At 54.2% G+C, this 18110-nt stretch overlaps 6 protein-coding genes across 6 annotated transcripts; 1 reads left to right on the top strand and 5 right to left on the bottom strand.

Moving 5' to 3' along the window:
• Positions 1 to 5: 5 nt before the first annotated feature.
• LAESUDRAFT_814472 (uncharacterized protein) lies at positions 6 to 1415 on the bottom strand (the record flags this gene model as incomplete). The annotated part of the gene is made up of 4 exons (XM_040914585.1): positions 1080 to 1415; positions 582 to 1030; positions 122 to 529; positions 6 to 55 (listed from the first exon to the last, which is right to left on the bottom strand). The coding sequence occupies exons 1-4, from the start codon at positions 1210 to 1212 to the stop codon at positions 8 to 10; spliced, it is 1038 nt and encodes a 345-aa protein (XP_040761567.1). The 5' UTR covers positions 1213 to 1415.
• Positions 1416 to 1841: 426 nt separating this feature from the next.
• On the bottom strand, positions 1842 to 5406 carry LAESUDRAFT_728848 (uncharacterized protein). Its single transcript, XM_040909523.1, has 10 exons — positions 4936 to 5406; positions 4451 to 4881; positions 4247 to 4399; positions 4146 to 4196; positions 4076 to 4092; positions 3953 to 4026; positions 3611 to 3897; positions 2586 to 3553; positions 2488 to 2524; positions 1842 to 2436 (listed from the first exon to the last, which is right to left on the bottom strand). Exons 1-10 carry the CDS (start codon positions 5153 to 5155, stop codon positions 2314 to 2316), a joined length of 2361 nt encoding a protein of 786 aa, XP_040761566.1. The 5' UTR covers positions 5156 to 5406; the 3' UTR covers positions 1842 to 2313.
• A 546-nt stretch (positions 5407 to 5952) lies between these two features.
• LAESUDRAFT_659046 (MFS general substrate transporter) lies at positions 5953 to 8133 on the bottom strand (the record flags this gene model as incomplete). The annotated part of the gene is made up of 13 exons (XM_040904782.1): positions 5953 to 5979; positions 6039 to 6131; positions 6200 to 6249; positions 6304 to 6441; positions 6497 to 6597; positions 6660 to 6804; positions 6860 to 6953; positions 7009 to 7040; positions 7095 to 7400; positions 7466 to 7559; positions 7616 to 7717; positions 7778 to 7896; positions 7950 to 8133. 13 exons carry the CDS (start codon positions 8131 to 8133, stop codon positions 5953 to 5955), a joined length of 1485 nt encoding a protein of 494 aa, XP_040761565.1.
• Positions 8134 to 9000: 867 nt separating this feature from the next.
• LAESUDRAFT_704190 (uncharacterized protein) lies at positions 9001 to 10996 on the bottom strand. Its single transcript, XM_040906540.1, has 3 exons — positions 10428 to 10996; positions 9339 to 10377; positions 9001 to 9282 (listed from the first exon to the last, which is right to left on the bottom strand). Exons 1-3 carry the CDS (start codon positions 10934 to 10936, stop codon positions 9124 to 9126), a joined length of 1707 nt encoding a protein of 568 aa, XP_040761564.1. The 5' UTR covers positions 10937 to 10996; the 3' UTR covers positions 9001 to 9123.
• A 196-nt stretch (positions 10997 to 11192) lies between these two features.
• On the top strand, positions 11193 to 14044 carry LAESUDRAFT_728843 (WD40 repeat-like protein). Its single transcript, XM_040909522.1, has 16 exons — positions 11193 to 11399; positions 11452 to 11466; positions 11523 to 11628; positions 11691 to 11760; positions 11826 to 11888; positions 11939 to 12002; positions 12055 to 12139; positions 12192 to 12214; positions 12270 to 12428; positions 12489 to 12558; positions 12624 to 12796; positions 12866 to 13101; positions 13155 to 13341; positions 13412 to 13540; positions 13595 to 13636; positions 13695 to 14044. Exons 1-16 carry the CDS (start codon positions 11283 to 11285, stop codon positions 13950 to 13952), a joined length of 1797 nt encoding a protein of 598 aa, XP_040761563.1. The 5' UTR covers positions 11193 to 11282; the 3' UTR covers positions 13953 to 14044.
• Positions 14045 to 14604: 560 nt separating this feature from the next.
• On the bottom strand, positions 14605 to 17240 carry LAESUDRAFT_814467 (GMC oxidoreductase; the record flags this gene model as incomplete). Its single annotated transcript, XM_040914584.1, has 10 exons — positions 14605 to 14828; positions 14887 to 15236; positions 15397 to 15481; positions 15562 to 15977; positions 16033 to 16227; positions 16286 to 16523; positions 16577 to 16683; positions 16748 to 16911; positions 16970 to 17051; positions 17126 to 17240. 10 exons carry the CDS (start codon positions 17238 to 17240, stop codon positions 14736 to 14738), a joined length of 1845 nt encoding a protein of 614 aa, XP_040761562.1. The 3' UTR covers positions 14605 to 14735.
• Positions 17241 to 18110: the final 870 nt, after the last annotated feature.

Genomic DNA, 18110 nt, shown 5'->3' with positions numbered 1-18110 from the left:
GTGACGCCTAGTTCGAAGGCTTCCGGCAGATAGCAAGGAACATGGGTGTGAATAGCTAGAAGCACAACGCGTCGTCAGAAACCGATAAATCCGACACAAGCCGCACACATAGAGGACATACCTTCGTCCTGCCGCCATCGACTAAAGAGTCGCCAGCAACCTTGAGCGTTTCGCCAACCTCCCAGGTACCCTTCGGTACCAGCCCAACCTGCTCGATGAACCACAGCCCGTAATGGGTGACGAGCTTGCCACTCCAGCTCATCCGCCAGACGGTAAAGTAGTCCCACGCAGTCTGCGCCTTAAAGACGTCGCCCTCGAGCGGGTAGTACCACGGGACTTCGTCATCGCGCTCGGCGAGGTCCTCTTCGTGCTCGACGGTGAAGCCGACCTTGCGCATCGCGTCGCGTGCCTGCTTCAGCGGTCGCATCTCGGGTATGCCGTTGCCGATCTCGATCCTCCGTGCGAGCTCCTTGTGCTGAGGGTTGCTGGGATCCCATCGGTCGGTCATCACCCATTCATACACACCGAACTACACGAACCACGATAAATATCCGCAGGTTGTAAGCATACATGGTACTCACCACTCCTCCGGGCTTGAGCACCTTCATGATCTCACCGTACACGCCTTCGAACGAAGGAGCGTGCACTGTCGCCTCGATGGCATACACCGCATCGAACGAGTTCTCGCCAAACTGTTCCGACAACTTCATGAAATCGCCCTTGACGAATGACACCTGCTTCTCGAGGCCCGCCTCTTTCGTATATCTCCGTGCGCGGCCGATCTGGAAGTCGTTGTTGTTCAAGCCGACAACGGTGACGTCCGCGAACCGTGCGATCTCGCGCGCAGGCCCACCGACACCGCATCCGACGTCGAGGACGCGCATTCCCGGACGCAGGCCCATTTGCGCGGCGAGGTAGTGCTCGTGACGCGCGAGAGCAGCCTGGAAGGCTTCGCCCTTGTAGAAACGGCAGAAGTGGAACGAACGTGCCCAGCCATACTCGTACAGGCTGGTTGCACCGTCATAGTAGCCTAGCTCAAACATAAGTCGCGTCAGGGAGACGAGAAGAAGCCAGCTCACCGTTGACGACATCAGTGTAGCTGTCCACGCGGTTGTCCGTGTCCGCCTTATCATCCTTCTTGAGATCCTTCTGCCAAAATTTGGTGTAGTTCTGGATGCGCTCGTTAACACGGCCGTCGGCTCGGACAGGCATTTTCGTTGGCGGAGAGGTGGCAAGTTGGGTGCTGCAGGAGCGTGTGGGAGACAAGTTGGAGGCACATTTTATTTATGGGGGAGCATGTGGCGGCGACGAATTTCTGCAACCACACCATGTTGCGGTAGCCAATAGTGTCGTGCAGAGTATGGTTTCTCCGGGGCTGTCGATAGGTCCCCCGCTTTCACAAAAGTCGTTCACACACGCAAAGGCTGCAGGCAGAGACCGCTCCAGCTTCATACATATATGGAACCAGCCGTTTTCACTTCCATCTCCGGCGCTCCGCTTCTTGTGAGCGTTCAAGCTAAACTCCGCTCCTCCCAGAAACTATATAGTACTTACTTAGCGCCCGAAGCTGCTTTTCGAGTCTACAAAGGACGAAAACTGGGTGTATGTCTTGGGCTCAATACCTTGGTGTGCTAGATCTGCGATTATGCCATTGACTACAGCCTTTTGAAGATGCTCATCCTTCATGAGCATACGCATCACATAAACTGGCCAACCAGGTGGTGCCACAACATCTCCAAACTGGGCAGGTATCATAATATATCTGGGAGTTCGACACTCGAGCTTGAGCTTGATGCCCGTCCAATCACTGCTTCCATTAAAGATCGGTCGATCAAAGGCCTCTGACTGCGTTAAAATAGCTTTCTGGTACGACCGCTCTAACTGACCGATTGCATCTAGCTGCGAATCATTCCGTTATCATGCCATTGGTGGACCCATGACACATTGATTTGATACTCAGGCACCACGTGGAGACAAGCAAGGAGCGGACGGTACTGGAGGTCGTAAAGGTCATAAGCAAGTAGCTACGCGAAATGTATCGTTAAGTAAGTACGAGAACCGTGCATTGCGTGACTCAACGGTTGGTAGTAGAGGAGTAGCGATGAGAGGGAAACCACTAAGGTGAGGTGAAATTGAAATGAATGGGACCATCCGGCCGATATGATTGCAATATTGATGGGACGAGCCGCCTTGAGAAGGTGCGGCGATTAGGAGGCTATGCTTCGAGGAAAGTAGATATCGCTTGACGGGAAGAACTTGGGACACGTGGAAATCGTGAGTATGTATGGGAAGATCGATATCAGGCCGCCGTGATCACTTGCTGACCGAGGCCTGGACAAGAAGCGCCTTCTCCTTGAGGACGGATGGGTAGCTATTCACGAGATGTGCGAGAGGACGGAGCTCATCTTGGTCAAGGAGAGCAATCGTAATCTTGGGCTGTTCACCATAGTCAGCGAGCACCAAACATCCACACAAAAGTCGACGTACGGCTCCCTTGATGCCAAACGACTTGACCGCACGGAAGCTACACATGACATGTGAGCAGAGCCTTCACCGCGGAAGCAGATGCAGATGAAATATCTTACATCTTATCGCCCAATTGCTGCTTCTGTTGTGCAATAGGCTTATCCGTCAGGCCATCCATGAATTCATCTGTAGCCTTTACCACCGCCGGGTCGGCCTTCGGCAAGGGCAGCCCCGTGGCAGACGAGCCGTTCGCCAGCCTGATAATCTCTGCTGCAGGAAGTCGCGCAAGCGATGCAATCGTGTACGTTGTTGTGGACGACGTCAGCTGACTAGGCGTCGGTGGCGTCGGCGATGCCGCGGCAGACGGTCCCCGCGAGGACAAATCTGGTGTCTTCGGTGATACGTCAAAGGGTGTCGCAACTTTCCTAGCCTGCGGCGTTACAGGCGGCTCCGACTTTGCATGCTGCTCCTCCTGACCCTCGTCGACCTCTAGCACCATCTTGGCATCTGCGATCTTTGCCCGCAACACCTCGACATTGAACAGACACATAGCACGCTCGCGCTTTGGTAGGCTCATCAGGAGCTCGGTCAGCTCGGCGATCCGCGCCGACTCTAGCTTGCTGACCGCGGCGAACATGCGCTCGCGTTCGGAAGTGGGCGCGACGGAGCCGGAAGGCGATTCTGTGCGCGGAGGAGTGGAAAGCGTCGCAGGCATGGATATGGGCGTCGATGGATGGTCGGGCGCTGATGCAGTCGCATTTAGCACGTCTAGATTGCGCGAGTCCTGTGATACTGCGGGTGATGGCGATTTGGCGGGAGAGGAGGTCTTGGAGACTCCGACTGAGCCTTTGGCGACTCGCACTTGCTGAACAAGCTTGCTCGGATCCTGGATGCCCTGGACGACATCAATGAGCGAGAGACCGACGATCGACTCCACTACAGCATCGAGCTCCTCAGGTAAAGCTACATTCATGGCCTTGATACGTCGGCTCAGTTCACCCGTCAAGACTTCCTTCCGCACGACAGGTGTCAGAGTAGACAGTTCATCGTACTGCATAGGCATGTTCAGCGTGCCCGACAAGGCGGCCTGTCCGCCAAATCCGTAAGGGCTGAGCACACAGAATCATACAATTCTAGTACGTACTTGATAGTAGCTTCCCGAGCTCCTTCTTCCCCGGTCTAGACGCTCGCTGTGCATCATGGGCGATAATGGTGTCGGACGGTGACCCGGACTCGACCAGCCTGCATAGCTCTCGCCTGCCTCGCTCGCGGTGGGGCTGGTTGCGCCACTGCTGCTTCTCGGGTGTCCATTATGGCCCCCAAATCGCGCCGCCAGCTTCTCTTGCCGCAGCTGTTTCGGCTCGTGCAGACGCACAACGAGCTGCTTGGAGCCAAGTGTGATCCCGTTCATGGTCTGCATTGCCATCGAAGCTTGAGGGGATGGTCAGCGCCTGAGAGAGAGCATGTACGACATCAGAAGGCACACCTTGATCGGGTGTCTGGTATGAGACGAAACCGAAACCACGGCTCTCGCCGCTCTCATTGCGCATAACTCGAGCACTGTGAGATGGTTAGCTTCGTACATTCGTGTCCCGTCTACCATGCCTACCTCACGATTTGACCAAACTGTCCATTCGATCTCAGTCTTATAGCATACATACGATAGTTCGAAGACGAACCTGGCGGAAGTGTGAAAAGAGGCTGTTCGAATCGATTGAGGGATCAAGATTCTGATACACATGAGCACCAGGAAACGCATGTAACACATCTGTCAACTCACTTTAATGAACAGATTGCAAGGATCGATCAGTCCGCTGTGACTGGTCGATCCGGGACCACTCAGCGGCGCGAGCTGTACCTGCTGTCCAGGTCCATGCATGAAGGGAGGAACAGGTGATCGAGGATGATATGGTACGGAACGTGGAGGCGAGTACTGTGATCGCGCTCGGTGGGTGGCGTGCGCGCCCTAAGGCAGACCACGTACCTGTGTGGGATACGGATACACAGAGCCCGTCGGAACGAACGTCGGCGCAGTCGCATTGAAATCTGCGATGCCGCCGGCTCTCCTTGGCTGATATACTTGCACTGCGATGTTCTGGCCCTCCACGTCTGCGCAGTGCATGGCTTCTTCCGCCTGATGCGCATCCTCCTCCCGCCAGAACTCCACCACGCCAGTGTCTCTCCCAAATGGAGACTGGGTTCGAGCAGAGGCTAGCGCGCCGAACGGACGGAAGAGGTCGTACAATTGTGAGTCAGTGAAGCCCGGCGGCAGATGCTTCACAAGCCGTGGCAGAGCATTCGGTGGTGGCAGTGGGGTCGGAGGAGTGGTCGATGGGTAGGGCGACAGCACAAGCAGCACTGGGGGTTGCATGCCTGGGATCGGGCGCGACTGCAGTGTCGCAAGAGCTTTCTCCGCTACACAACGCGTGAGCTCGCAGATCGCACACAATCGACGCTACTGGGAAGCACCTTTCTCAAGATCTCGGAATTCAATTGTGCCTGAAACGACCTTCGTCGAGCCGTCGCGCGGGATATGCGGGCGAAACGGTGCGCACGCCTGGAAGGCCATGGCGAGGTCCTCGTCCTTGACGTATGATGGCAGGCCGGTGATGTACAGAAGCGGCTCGTGCAGGTACGGGTGCGGCTGGTGGCCTGCAGGATCGACGGGTACGCTGTAGTCGGATGCCATTATGGCTGCAAGACCTGGCTGTGGAATGGGTATCTTCGCCGGCTTGCGCAACGAGAGAGGAGAGACGGTGTGCGGTGCGCAGGACGTGAGTGTGGTGGAAGGCCAGTTCGCGGCACGAAAAGCACCTCTATAGCAGCTGACATAAGCACATCCTAACCATTGTGTTTACCATGTGCTTTCAACGCCGTCTCAGGCCTTTGATGACTAGATCTGCCATGTTTTGGGTCATCGCCATGAAAAATGGGGATGTTGTTTCAACGTTTAGAGGTTGGCGTTGAGCCGTGGTCCGTTATATGAGAATTCATTGACTGGCCCTCGTGGGGCACATCCGAAGGTCGTACTTATCATCGACGTTCTCCGTAGATCAGGTTTCTCCCTGCCTTTCGGAGGTCGATAAGCGAGACTGCCACCGTCGGTGTTCCATAGGCGACCGGAAACTAATCGATACGTGGAACCCTGCCCTTGGATGGTACTAGTCCGGGTTTGGTGCCACTGATTCTTTCCTGCATTCCATGTTTCTCTAAATTAAAATCACACAGAGTGCACAGTGTTCTCATACGAGTATGTATAGAGTCTGGTATCCAATTTCTACGGGAGCCCTAAGCACAGGAGATCTTTTTCATTTGGGCATCTCATGGACTGGGGGAGAGGTGTTGACAGTACATATACACACACGTAATAGCATACATCGAGAAAGATCGAACTACTATATATTACAGCTTGAGCGGCTCCTTCGCATCCTATTACAACATGTGCGCCGTCTATAGGACCTGGCCGAGGGTCTACGGATTGCGCAGTTATGGGACATAGCGGAAGTCTGGTGCCTAAGAACAAGACGTTCAGAAAGACAGCGCCTGCCTACATTCATACAAGGACATCTCACATTGTCTGCCAGCTCGGATGTGTCGACCATCGCATCCGGGTCGGGCTTGCCATATAACTTGTCTCTTCTCCTGTTCTCGAGACGGTAGGATATCTGCATAGCACGGAAGGTGCAAATAAGTATCAGAGAAACACATATGTAGGGAAGAAACGGCAGCATACTGAGAGGATGACGGCCACGATGGAGGAAACAAAGAGCAGTGCACAACATACTTCAGGTCAGGTCAGCATTTTGTTGTGAACAAAATTCAACCAAGAAACCTCACCTGCAAGGCCTTTGACATACCGCGGCGACTCTGTAGATGGGTAGATTTTCGAGCCCAATATACTCCCGCACTGGCCGATAGCCATGTACATCGGGATACCTGTCGCCTTCTTCGTTTCCGACCCAAGATTGTGTGCAACTAGACCCGAAACTGATGAGCGACTAAATGAGCAAGGCGTGCGGTATAAACTAACACCAAGCGATGACGATCCCGATGACAGTGTACGTGCCGCTCGTGATACAAAAGACAGCAAAGTAGCGGACGTGAACGTTATGATCAACAGCGAGGAGCAGACTAGTCGCGGACAGCTCAGCATGAGCACAGTCGTACAACATCAGAAACTATAAATTACGTACAGGTAGCCAATTCCACCGACAGCGCTGACATATGCGACAAACAAGCCACGGCTTTGCAGCCGATCAGATGCATACGAGTTCAAGCACATGAACACGGCAGCGACCGCGTACGGCGGTACGGTCAGGAGCTGCGCAAGCGCATTTGCTGGGAGTCCAAACACATCAACGGAGCTTGAGACGTGAGCAGACGCTGCACTCACTGTACCCGAACGTCTCAATGATAGTCGGCAGGAAGGCAGAGATAGACGCAAGGGCGCAGTTGGCGCCGAAGTAGAGAACGCCTGCAGCGTAGATCTGACAGTAGCATGATCAGTCACCGAACGAATAGTTGTGTGAGGCTGAAACGTACCCTCCAGTCCATGAACGCCGCAATGATATGACCTGCAATACGTGTCAATCTACACTCCTACTGGACACTCATGATTGTATACTCACTCTTCTTCACCACCCTTCCCACATCGCTCGAAATCCCTCGGTTCATCCGCTCCACAGCAATTTGCCGTTCATCCTCCGTCAAGAACTTTGTCTCCTCCGGCCTATTGGGCAGAAAGAACATCGTCAGGAACCCGAGCACGATCGTCGGCGCGCCCTCAATAATGAACAGCAGCCGCCAGTTCGCAATCGCCGCGTGGACATGCTGGATCCCAAACGCGATGAGCCCGCCGAATGCGCCTGCGACGGCCGCGAAGCCAAACCAGTACGCCATCCGCATGCCCATCTCTTCTTTCGTGTAGAAGAGCGCTGGAGAAGTGAAGCGTTAATGCGAGACGGAATGAACAGAGAAGAAGCCGGATGGACGGACGTACACATATAAAGAGGAATACCCGGCCCAAAGCCTGCCTCGAAGAATCCGAGGCCAAGGCGCGCGCAGACGAGCCCGGCAAAGTTGAAGGCGGCAGCCTGCACAGGATCAGCTGATCCGAAAGAATCGGACTCTTCCACACACAGCAACTCACCGAAAGAGTAGCGCAGATGCCCCAGCCTACGGCAAAGCAGCCGATCCACGTCCGCGGCGGGAAGAGCTTCGAGATCACCGTCGCGGGAATTTGGCAGATAATCTAAGCGCACAGAAACCTAGTACATCACAGCGGAATGCTTCCAGGTGAGGCGTTACGCACGTATGAGATGAAGAATGCGGTGTTGACCCAGCCGTAGAGCACGCCGGTGGGGTCCCCACCGAGAGCGTCTTCCGGTAAGCCCTGCAGTCTCGCATTTCCCAGGTTCGATCTGTCCAAGTCTTCACTCTCATCAGTCGACAGGTACATCAGCATGATTGCTGCACGAACTTACATGCAAAGAGATAGAGGATGCATGCAATAGGCATGATGCGACCGTCGAGCTTCTTGACCAATCTCCTCTCCTCCGGCGAGCCAATTTTGCTCTGTTGCGGTTTGACCTCCTCGATCTCATCGACCCGTTCGCCCTTCTCGTCAACCACATCAGTGAACGCTGCCTTGTCTTCGTCGCGGGACATCTTTGCGACGTTCAGCGAGGACGGTAGAGGCGAGTAGCGGTACATGATCAAGCCAGTCAAGCGGCTATTTATATTCTAATGTATACGGCGAAGACCAAATTAAGCCGGCGTTCTAGTTGAAGCGAATGGGAGCGACGTGATGCGCACAGAATACCAATACATGTCATCTGTGCTTCCCACCACCCCGCCCACGGTCTACCTCCTGCGTATTCTGAGCAGCTGACGTGCGGAATGGTTTTCCGCGCAGGTGAGCAGGGCTAGTGCAAAATTAGTGAGCGAGCAAACGTTCATCCAGCCTACGGAAGGGACGCCCGCACGTTGTTGTGCACCTCTCAAGTGACTCCCGCGGACCTAATGGGCCGGGATGGTGGTACGTGTGATCGCCGTTCCTGAATCGTCGCGCCTTGTTCCACCTCCAGTATGTTCTTCCTACAAGACAGGCACTGCGATATTCCGAATGCCTGAGCAGATAGGAGAGGAAGCAAAAAGTGTTGTCCACCAAATGCCTGCTCGATGGCCAGTGAATGGGATCAAAATGCGAAGTGGAGAAATTTCAAAAAGCGCTGGACGCGGTCAGGTGATCAACGCTGTGACACGCGCTGAAAGTGAAACGTTGAAGCTGAAAGCTTGAAATCATTGAATATTTCAATCCCTCGGCACTTCAAGTTCCTCACAGGTTCCAAGCTCTGCAGGCTATACATCAGCCTGTGCCTGAATGCTCGCCGATGGCACTTGTGGCGGAACAAATGTCGAATACGGGTATGCCCGTGTAATTATTCCGGGTGTTCAACAGATCTCTGACGTATGGTCAAAAGAACCGTTTGAATACATCTGATGGCGCTTTTTCTACACAAAACTTCGCAATTACGAACCTTCATATTCGACATATATTCCAGCACCGACAGCAACATTGCATTCGTACACCCACATTATACATAACAGAGGAAGCACATTCTTCATCATAATCATACACACGGACGCAACGAAATCTCATTCCTCCTCAGCCGGCCTCTCTTCCATACTGTAATTCTTCAACGGATCTTTCCTGAGCGCCTCCGCTTCCGGTGCATTCGGTCCATCCCTTCGAGGGCCGATCGCCTTTAGCTTCATGACTGTCGAAGGGGCAGCCGAAGACGACGGAACGGCGGACTGCGTGTGTTTAGCAATTCAATGGATGCAGAAGATGTAAGAAATCACAGCCGTACCTCCTCATCTCTATACGGAGTGAACCTCGGTGTCGAGATAACCGAAGGAGTGCTTTCGTCTTCATCTCGATGCACAACGATCGTGCTTTTCGTCTTTTCACCCTTCTTGTTCGTCTTTATAGCGGGCTCGTCTGCTACATCCTCATCCCTGAATACCGTGATGGAGCTCTTCGCCTTCGCCGCCTTTGTCTTTTGCTTCGAAGCGGGTTCGTCCTCCGCATCATCGGCATAGATCGCAAATGCACTCTTCGCTTTGCCTTTCTTGTCCGACTTCGAACCAGATTCCGGCAACGGTTCGTCATCTCTAAAAACAGATATCGTGCTCTTCGCCTTCTGGCTGTTCTTCGCGCTGGTCACGTCCTGTGGTGCATCATCGTCCCTGAACACCACAATGGTGGTGCTCTTCGCCTTTTGACTCTTCTTGCCAGAGGATGCAACAGGAATCTTGCTTCCCTCACCCCGCTTAGCCTCCTTCGACACGGGCACGGGCGGTGGGAGCATCTCATCCTGACCCGCAACAGGGAGCTCAGGATCCCGATACACTGGTATCCTCGATGTAGATGTAGATGTGGCAGCAGCTCTTTGCGCGCGGCCGTTTTGCCTCAGAGTAGTACCGCCAGCTTTCTTCACCTCAGGCACGTTCTCCTTGACGCGGGCCTTGAGTGTGCCCAGCTCGGGCCAGGGCGCCGCCTCGGCAGCGTCATTGCCCTCGGTGCCCGATGGGTCAACGAACACTTGCATCCGTCCATTTGGCCGTGAGGATGAGGGGGGTGCTTCCGCAGGCGGAGATGTGGTCGTATCGTTAGATCGCGAGCGCGTGCTGCGCGTGCGAGTCAAAGACGTGGACGTGGTCTCAGATAGGACGCCGCGAGGCTTCGCCGTTGAGGACGACGCAGACGGCTCAGGAGGCGCAGCAGGAGCAAGGGTGATCGATGCCATCATGCGCTTCTGGAACTCGCGGTGCTTGCTCTCCAGCCGTTCGACTGGAGCAGCCTTGCGCGCGATACCCAGTAGGTATACTTCGTCCGCTTCACCTCGCCTGCAGCCGATCAGTGTGCAATATTCTGACTAATTGCATATATCACTTGCCTGCCTGCTCTCTCCAACACGATCGCATACTCCTCGTACAGAAGCGAGTGGCTCGTGCCGATCTCGTTCACCATGCAGAACTTGTATATGATAGCGGGCTTCTCGACGTAGCTTGCGTAGAGAACCCAGAGTTTGAGATATCGTATATCACCTCGCCACCTGCCTCCTCTATCATCCTTCAGCACCCGAGTCGCCTCCTCAAGAAGTTCAAGCAAACCAGACTCGGCGCTGTGGCCCTGCGGATAGTTCTCTACTGTCCAATACACGAACCGGCAGTACGCTTCAAGGGGGTCGTCATCCTCGTCCTCCAGAGCAACCTCTACGTTGATCCGGTGGCGGTTGCGCGCGGCAGCAAGACGGCTCTCGCGCTGAGCGTGGGGAGTCGAGAGGATGGCAGAAAGCGCGGTGACTCTGCGGCCGGACGCGAGCGGTTGGATGTTCTCTTTGGCGGCTTCGAGAACATCGCCATCGACAATGGGCGGCGCGCCGTCATCGAAGACGTCTGTCATGGTGGGTGTGCATGCAAAGTGCCTGGAGCCGAGTAACTGCTGTTTGTCGTTGAGTCGAACTGTCGAACGCAAGTCGAACGCGGAGCGATGCGTGTGGCAACGTGACCGTGTAAGGAGGCGGATAAGTCTAGGATAAGCTTCATAGAAATGTAGTATTGACTTCGACGCTATGCTGTATTTCTAGATATTTTGCAGGCTCTACGCGCTGCTACTCTATCTCGGATAAGGCTCGGCGCGGCCTCGCACTACTGCGACACCTGCAGTCACTGCGCTCTCAGTTCATCACTCACATTTAGACTGTGGACGCACTCCTGAGATACATCCACCGACCTCTTGCTAGATAATCATGTCGTACAAGAAGGCAGATCTATACCCATGCAACCCCGCCACGGCGCGCGGGGAGTCCACAAAGCTTTCCTCGAGCGGTGATAAGATTGTTTACACGAATGGTCGTACCGTCGTGGTAAGCTTAAGGAGGAAACAGCTCCATTCCCTCGCTCACTCATACCGCCTAGATTCGGGACCTGAAGGTAGATCATCCCGGACAGTATCTGTAGGAACGGCAATGCACTAAGTAGTGCCGCAGAATCCAGCACTCGTCACCACCAATGCAGGTCATTTGCAGAACGCCATTGTTGCTCGCATCTCTCCTTCTGGGTACTACTGCGCATCCGCAGACGTCTCCGGGACAGGTGAGACTGAACGCTTCTGGCACATTTATGAATAGTGCCCAATAACGTGGCCGTACATGCAGTTCGCGTATGGGACATCGTGGGCGAAGAACAGACCCTGAAAGGAGAGTACAAGGCGATTCCGGGAGCTGTGTATGTCTCATTCATTCACCCGATACCCGAGTCTCATCGTCGATCATGACACGCATGCCGTGAAGTAAAGACCTCGACTGGGACGGCGAGAGTAAACGAATCATTGCTGTGGGTAATGGCCGAGATAAGTGCGTTGAATCAAGTGCCAGCTCGTTCGGAATTTTACATGACACTGCAGATTTGGACATGCATTCATGATGGACACTGGATCGTCCACGGGTGAGATTATCGGCCATTCCAAGGTATGTATGGTTCGCATGTGCATGGGCTTCAGTAACTTTCATGAATGCCCAGGTCATTAACGCCGTCTCGATTCGACCGCAACGTCCATTCCGTGCTGTCACCGCTTCGGACGATGCCACTATTGCGTTTCACCAAGGTACGCAGTTATGACACCATGGCGCTTCACGCTGAACACATCTGATTGCCAGGACCTCCTTATAAGTACGAGAAGGTACAAAACCAGTTAAGTTATTTCAGCACCATGACTCACCTCTATCCATCACCAGAGCATCAAGACACACACCAAATTCGTGCAAGACGTTCGCTACTCGCCTTCCGGTGACCACTTCGCGAGCGTCGGCTCCGACGGGAAGATTTTCATCTACGACGGCAAGACTGGTGACACTATCGGTGAGATCACGGACAGCCCCCATACCGGCAGCATCGTGCGTACCCGGACATCTCCTTCGTGCTGAGGAGTTCGATCATTCGTTGAATCATGGCAGATGGCATGCAGCTGGAGCCCCGATAGCGCGTCACTCGTCACGTCCGGAGCAGATTGCACGGTAAAGCTGTGTAGGTCCTGCATTTCTCTCTGCTTAACGCTTAACGCGTGCTGAGGGCGATCGACATCGATTCAGGGGACGTCGAGGCCAAGAAGGCTATAACGACCTGGTCGCTGGGATCTGGCGTCAACTATCAGCAAGTCGGCAACACATGGACGGGCGGCGACGACATTGTCTCGCTTTCGGTGTCAGGCAGGTTGAACATCTTCGATAAGAGGATCAGCGACAAGCCCACCCGCGTGCTCTACGTAATATCATCTTACATTCTACGAGTCCGCGATTAATGATTGATCCGGCGACGCTTCTTCCCAACGCAGGGCCCGCAAAAGGCAATCACAACAGCGGTGCCGGTGCCTTCGTCTCCATCGGCGACTTTCCTTGCAGGCACCGCGGACGGCCGGATCCTCTCTTTCGCCAACTCAGAGTATGCGCCTCTTGTAGGGGAGGGGCACACCGCACTCGTCGCGAAGCTTGCCTCCGACTTCGACGGGAATGTCCACTCCATCGGCTTTGACGACTGCGTGAGGGAGATTGAGGGCGGGAAGAGTTTCGTGTAAGCCCAATCTACCTTTGTCGGGCTGAGTCTCTGCTGATGTCATGATGCAGACCAGCGAAGTGTTCGACTGCCTCGCAGCCGAAGGACATCGCAGTCGCCGGCGCCTCAACGGTGTTTGTCGCAGAAGCAAATGTTATTGAGGCGATTCGCTCAAATCAGAAAGTGTCCGAGCTCAAATCATCGTTCACGCCGAGCGCGATCGCGGCGGCCAAGTCAGTGGTGGCGATCGGTGGAGAGGTACGGCATTCAGGCTTCAGGTCGCCTCGCAGGATGTTCGGGACGCTTACCGACTGAAACATGCGCGTAGGACCAGAAAGTCCACCTATACGATTGGGACGGCAAAGCACTAAGCGAGGTCGCAACGTTAGAAGGAAACAAGGGCATCGTGAGCGCACTGGCGTTCTCGCCGGATGGGTCCCTCCTTGCTGCTGGAGACGTACGTGCCGCTCATGCAGCACTCGGCACTGTGCTTACTAATTCTTGACCTCAGTCGTCCGGGAAAATTGCCCTATTCGATGTCAGACAACGCAAGGTAAGCGTCCTTCTCCTTAGCTCTAGCTTTTATCCTTCCAATGTGCTTTATCTCGCAGCTCGTCACCGGCCGCTGGTCCTTCCATAGCGGACGGATCCATTCACTCGCGTGGACCGCAGATGGACAGCACTGCGCGTCGGGCTCGCTCGATACGCATGTATACATCTGGAGCGTGCAGAAGCCGATGCGCAACATCGCGATCAAGAACGCTGGCCCCGGTGGCGTCAGCGCCGTGTTCTGGGTATCCGAGAATAAGGTGGCGAGTGCGGGCGCCGACGGGTGTGTAAGGACGTGGGAGATCACATTCCATGCGTAAATGATGTGTGAGTTGGATCAAGTAGCATGAGAAGAAGACGAACAGATGTACTAGTTGCTCTGTATTACTGGAATATCGGGACGAACGCGAGCTTTGCATGAACGATATACAGAATGGCTGATTGAACGCCGGGCCATCCATCTCGGTCGGATATGCCGCTCAAGGCAGCTCGTCATCACTCCCGTAATCTGTGGCGGACCAGTCAAAGTGACATACAGATGCAGCAGAGATGCATGGATGGTGATGACCTGACGAGCATGCAACAGGCGAGCGAACAGGAGGCAAGAGTACATGGAGAAATCTTTCAACGACAACAGATGGACAGAATGATGAACCGTAACTTGTCCCAGGACCGCCTCGATCTTACTTGAATGTCAACCTGCTCTGGCACAGGTACCTCAAGTCGACTTGTGGCTCGAGAAAGGCTGCTTTTTGATTTGCTTTCGCCGATTTTAGCTTGTGGCTTTCGACCCAGAGAAAAGTTCAAAACAAGGAGGTCCTGAGCTTTCTCGAACTTTCTGTCTTTTTTTTGGTGATGGCAAGCGGATAAAAGCATCATAAGCGGGAGTGAGTTTTCGTGATGTCTGCTGTCTGATATGTAGATTCAAGGATGCAAAACATGAGGCTCTGCGTCATGATTTGATGTTGAAGAAAACCTTGTGGCTTCGAGTTCGGCATCGTAAGTAGGACATGCATACCCGTATGTCCGTACGGAACGTTCCTACAATTAATCGCATTCGAACAGTGATTAATGATTGTCCGTACGGTAATGCAAGTCGGTCCTCAAAGTACGCCCCAAGCCTCCTTGATCAGATCCGCGGCGCGCTCCGCCACCGCATAAACGCACGCCTGCGGATGCCCCGCGGGGATATATGGCTACCAAAAGCGCATCAGCACACGTCCATCCGCGGCGCAAGGTGCAGAAAGCGCTCACAAATATCGAAGCATCCACGACGCGCAGTCCCTGCGCACCCTTCACCCGCAGGTCCGATGTGAGCACCGCCAGTTCGTCGTCCGGCGCACCCATGCGTGCCGTCCCCACGGGGTGCCAAATGGTCGTCGTTCCCTTGCGCACGTACGCCTCGAGCTCCGCTTCACTCTGCGCGGCGGCAAGGTCGGGTGCCTCGCGCAGGATATAGTCATCCCACGTCGGTGCGGAGAGGAATTGACGAGATTGATTGACGGCCTGCACTGCCGCGAGCACGTCGTATGGGTTAGAGAGTAGACCCGGGTCAATCAACGGTGCGTCGAACGGGTCGGCGGATGCGAGTGTGACGCTGCCACCTGGCCGCGCGTAGATGGGAGTGCATGGATGTGACGTTCATGGTCAGCAAAATGTGTCGGTGCAAAAGACAACGGTATGCACACGTGTGGACAATGTTAATATAGACAAAATGAGAACGTCAGAACGGAGAGCATTTGACACAATTCTGAAGAGACGTACGTGATACGGGGGACACGACACTTGTCAACATTGTGAGGAAATTGCCTGTGGCGGGCAGACCTTCGATAAACGACACAAACCCATCCTGCGTAGCAGAAGGGGAGAAAAAAACGATGAATCAGCTCATACCACAGGACATGGTCGAGCTAGCACAGATCCACCCACAGTTGGCAATATCTCGATATTCGGACTGCTCGGGCCCGCCGACGGGTCCGGATACCCGCCAGGTCCAAACACAACGTTCTCGTTCTCCAGCTTCGTCCACGCGATCTGGACAACCCCGGGGCCAACATACGGACCGCGTCCTTCTTGCTCCCACAGAGACAAGTCCTCCGCCTGCAGGGTCGCATTCCGCAGGATAGTGTCAAACGTACCGGTCGAGTTGACATACCAATGGCTTTCGAGGAGCGGGTGGTCCTGCAGGTCGGCACCGACGCCGGATGAGTTGACGAGTGGGATGATATTGTGCGCAGCGAGCGCGGACGGCGCGCCAATCCCCGACAGTAGGAGTAATTGCGGCGTGTTGATTGATCCCGCGGAGAGGATGACCTCCTTGCTCGCGGAGATGGTGTAGCGTGTACCTGTATAGCATGGATGACATGAACGGCGAAACAAGGTAGGCCAGAAAGGGCGCACCATCAGCACTTTGTGCCATCTCGACTGTGGTGAACGTCGGCAGGCTCGTATTGACCGACTCCGCGGCGGCAATAAGCCGCGTCACCTGCGTGTTTATGAGCACGTCGAGGTTGGGGCGATTAATCGCCGGCTCGAGGTATGCTGTTGCAGAGCTACTCCGCCTCCCACTGCTTGTGATGGAGAGCTGCGCGAAGCCTGCAACTAACACGTCAATAAACACTGGCGCATGCACATCATGAATACTCGCCCAAACCGAGCGGGTACCCTGCGTTCATGTCGGGTACGAATGAGAACGTCTCGGGCAGTTCAAACGACGTTTGAAAGACTCGCGAGGCGATGTCTCCGAGATAGCCCGCGAAGCTGACGTCGACTGGGCCCCTCGTGTTGTGCACGGCAGGGTTGAGCGTGCCGTAGTCGGTAGCGTAGTCGAACTCCCCGGGGCCGGGGTTGACTGCTGTAGGGCCTGATGCAGGTGGGACGAGGCTTTCGGACTGAAGGCAGATGAGAAAGACCAGCTACAGAGGGGAAATAGTGGGCGACATACCTTGAGCATGTAAGGAAACATAGCATCCCACGACCATTCAGGATCGCCTGTGACGGCCGCATAGCGATCCCAATCATCGACGGAGGCGCGCGTCCATATCATGACGTCTGCAGGAAAGCGTGCATATACACCTCATGACTTGTTGCACATGCTGATCGAGAATGAACGCACTAATTGAGCTGGAGCCACCGAGCACCTTGCCACGAGGATAATTGATAGCGCGGTTATTGAGACCAATCTGTGGTGTAGTGTCATAGTTCCAGGATATGTTCGAATTGTAGATGACCTCGGACAACTCGAGGAAGGGGACGGCGATTTCCGGGTAATCCGTGTTTCTGCATGGTAAGAGTGACGGATTAGGCGGAGGAACATTGGTGGATAGCTGGTACGCACGAAGAACCAGCCTCGATGACGAGGATGGAAAATTTGGAAACTTCGCTTAGACGGGATGCAAGAGCGTTGCCTGCTGTGCCGCCTTGGATGGAATCGCAAAGGATCAGTCAACGAAGAAGCGAAGCTGATGACTCTGACGAAAGGTTTGAGACGCACCGCCAACGATTACAAAGTCATACTCCTTCTGAGGGAGCTGCCTTGGATCGGAATACAGCGCCGCGCCAACGAGCGTCGCGAGAGACAACAACAAAGCCGCAAGCACCGCGTGCATCCTGGCTGAGTGAAAAAGAGGTTACCGCGTACGGCAATCCAACTCAGTAGAGCGGAGGTATGCGTTGGGTCGTCGACAGAGATGCCAGACTGGTCGCGTGGAGTTTCAGTAGAAATCAGCGACACCAGACGTAGGTATACGTGAGACGAGAGCAATACACAGAGTAAACTAATTCGAGAGCTTGATCAGCCGAGATTACTGTTCCGAGAGCACGAGATGAGTTTGAGAGGGAAAAGCAAGTGCTCCATCCCAGGGTGGGGGTGCGCCTTAAGTACACGCGCGAGACAGACATCCGACAGTGATTCATGTAACGAAGTCATGGAACGACGATGAAACTATCGAAGGTGGTAGTGCCCAAATCAGTACAGGTTCGGACAAATGAGGAAATGCATACTCTTAAAACAGAACAAGTCATGTGGCCGCGTCAGACGGCAACTCCCAGTCCGTCCAGACGCTCGCTCAACACGGCAGTCCGCCGTCCTTCTCGCCTGCATTTCCTCTCCTCCTGAGTTGGTAGACTCGGTGAGTACAGTGCTTAACCTGCTTCCTGTCATTCTATTTCATAAACGTTCAGAGTCAACGTCAAAGTTCTGATATTCCCGCACCTCAACGCTAAATACACGGCAGACATGATGCGATTTTAAAATGTGGAAAATAGTGTGGAAATGTCGGCTGATGTCTTACACTTGTGATAAAGGTTTGCCAATGTAGCATTTAAACGGCAAATAGCGCACATTTGCAGCCAAAGGGAAACATTTTCGACATGAAATGCCATGGTTGCAAATATTTGTCGCATGTGTAAGAAATCAGTTGACATTCACACACAATTTCCCACATTGATAAATCGCATCATGTCTGTTGTGATATTGA

Source organism: Laetiporus sulphureus, assembly GCF_001632365.1.
Source record: "Laetiporus sulphureus 93-53 unplaced genomic scaffold LAESUscaffold_37, whole genome shotgun sequence".
NCBI classification, from domain to species: domain Eukaryota; kingdom Fungi; phylum Basidiomycota; class Agaricomycetes; order Polyporales; family Laetiporaceae; genus Laetiporus; species Laetiporus sulphureus.
Note: the sequence above shows the minus strand (reverse complement) of the source record. Positions and strands in the feature narration are given on the sequence as shown.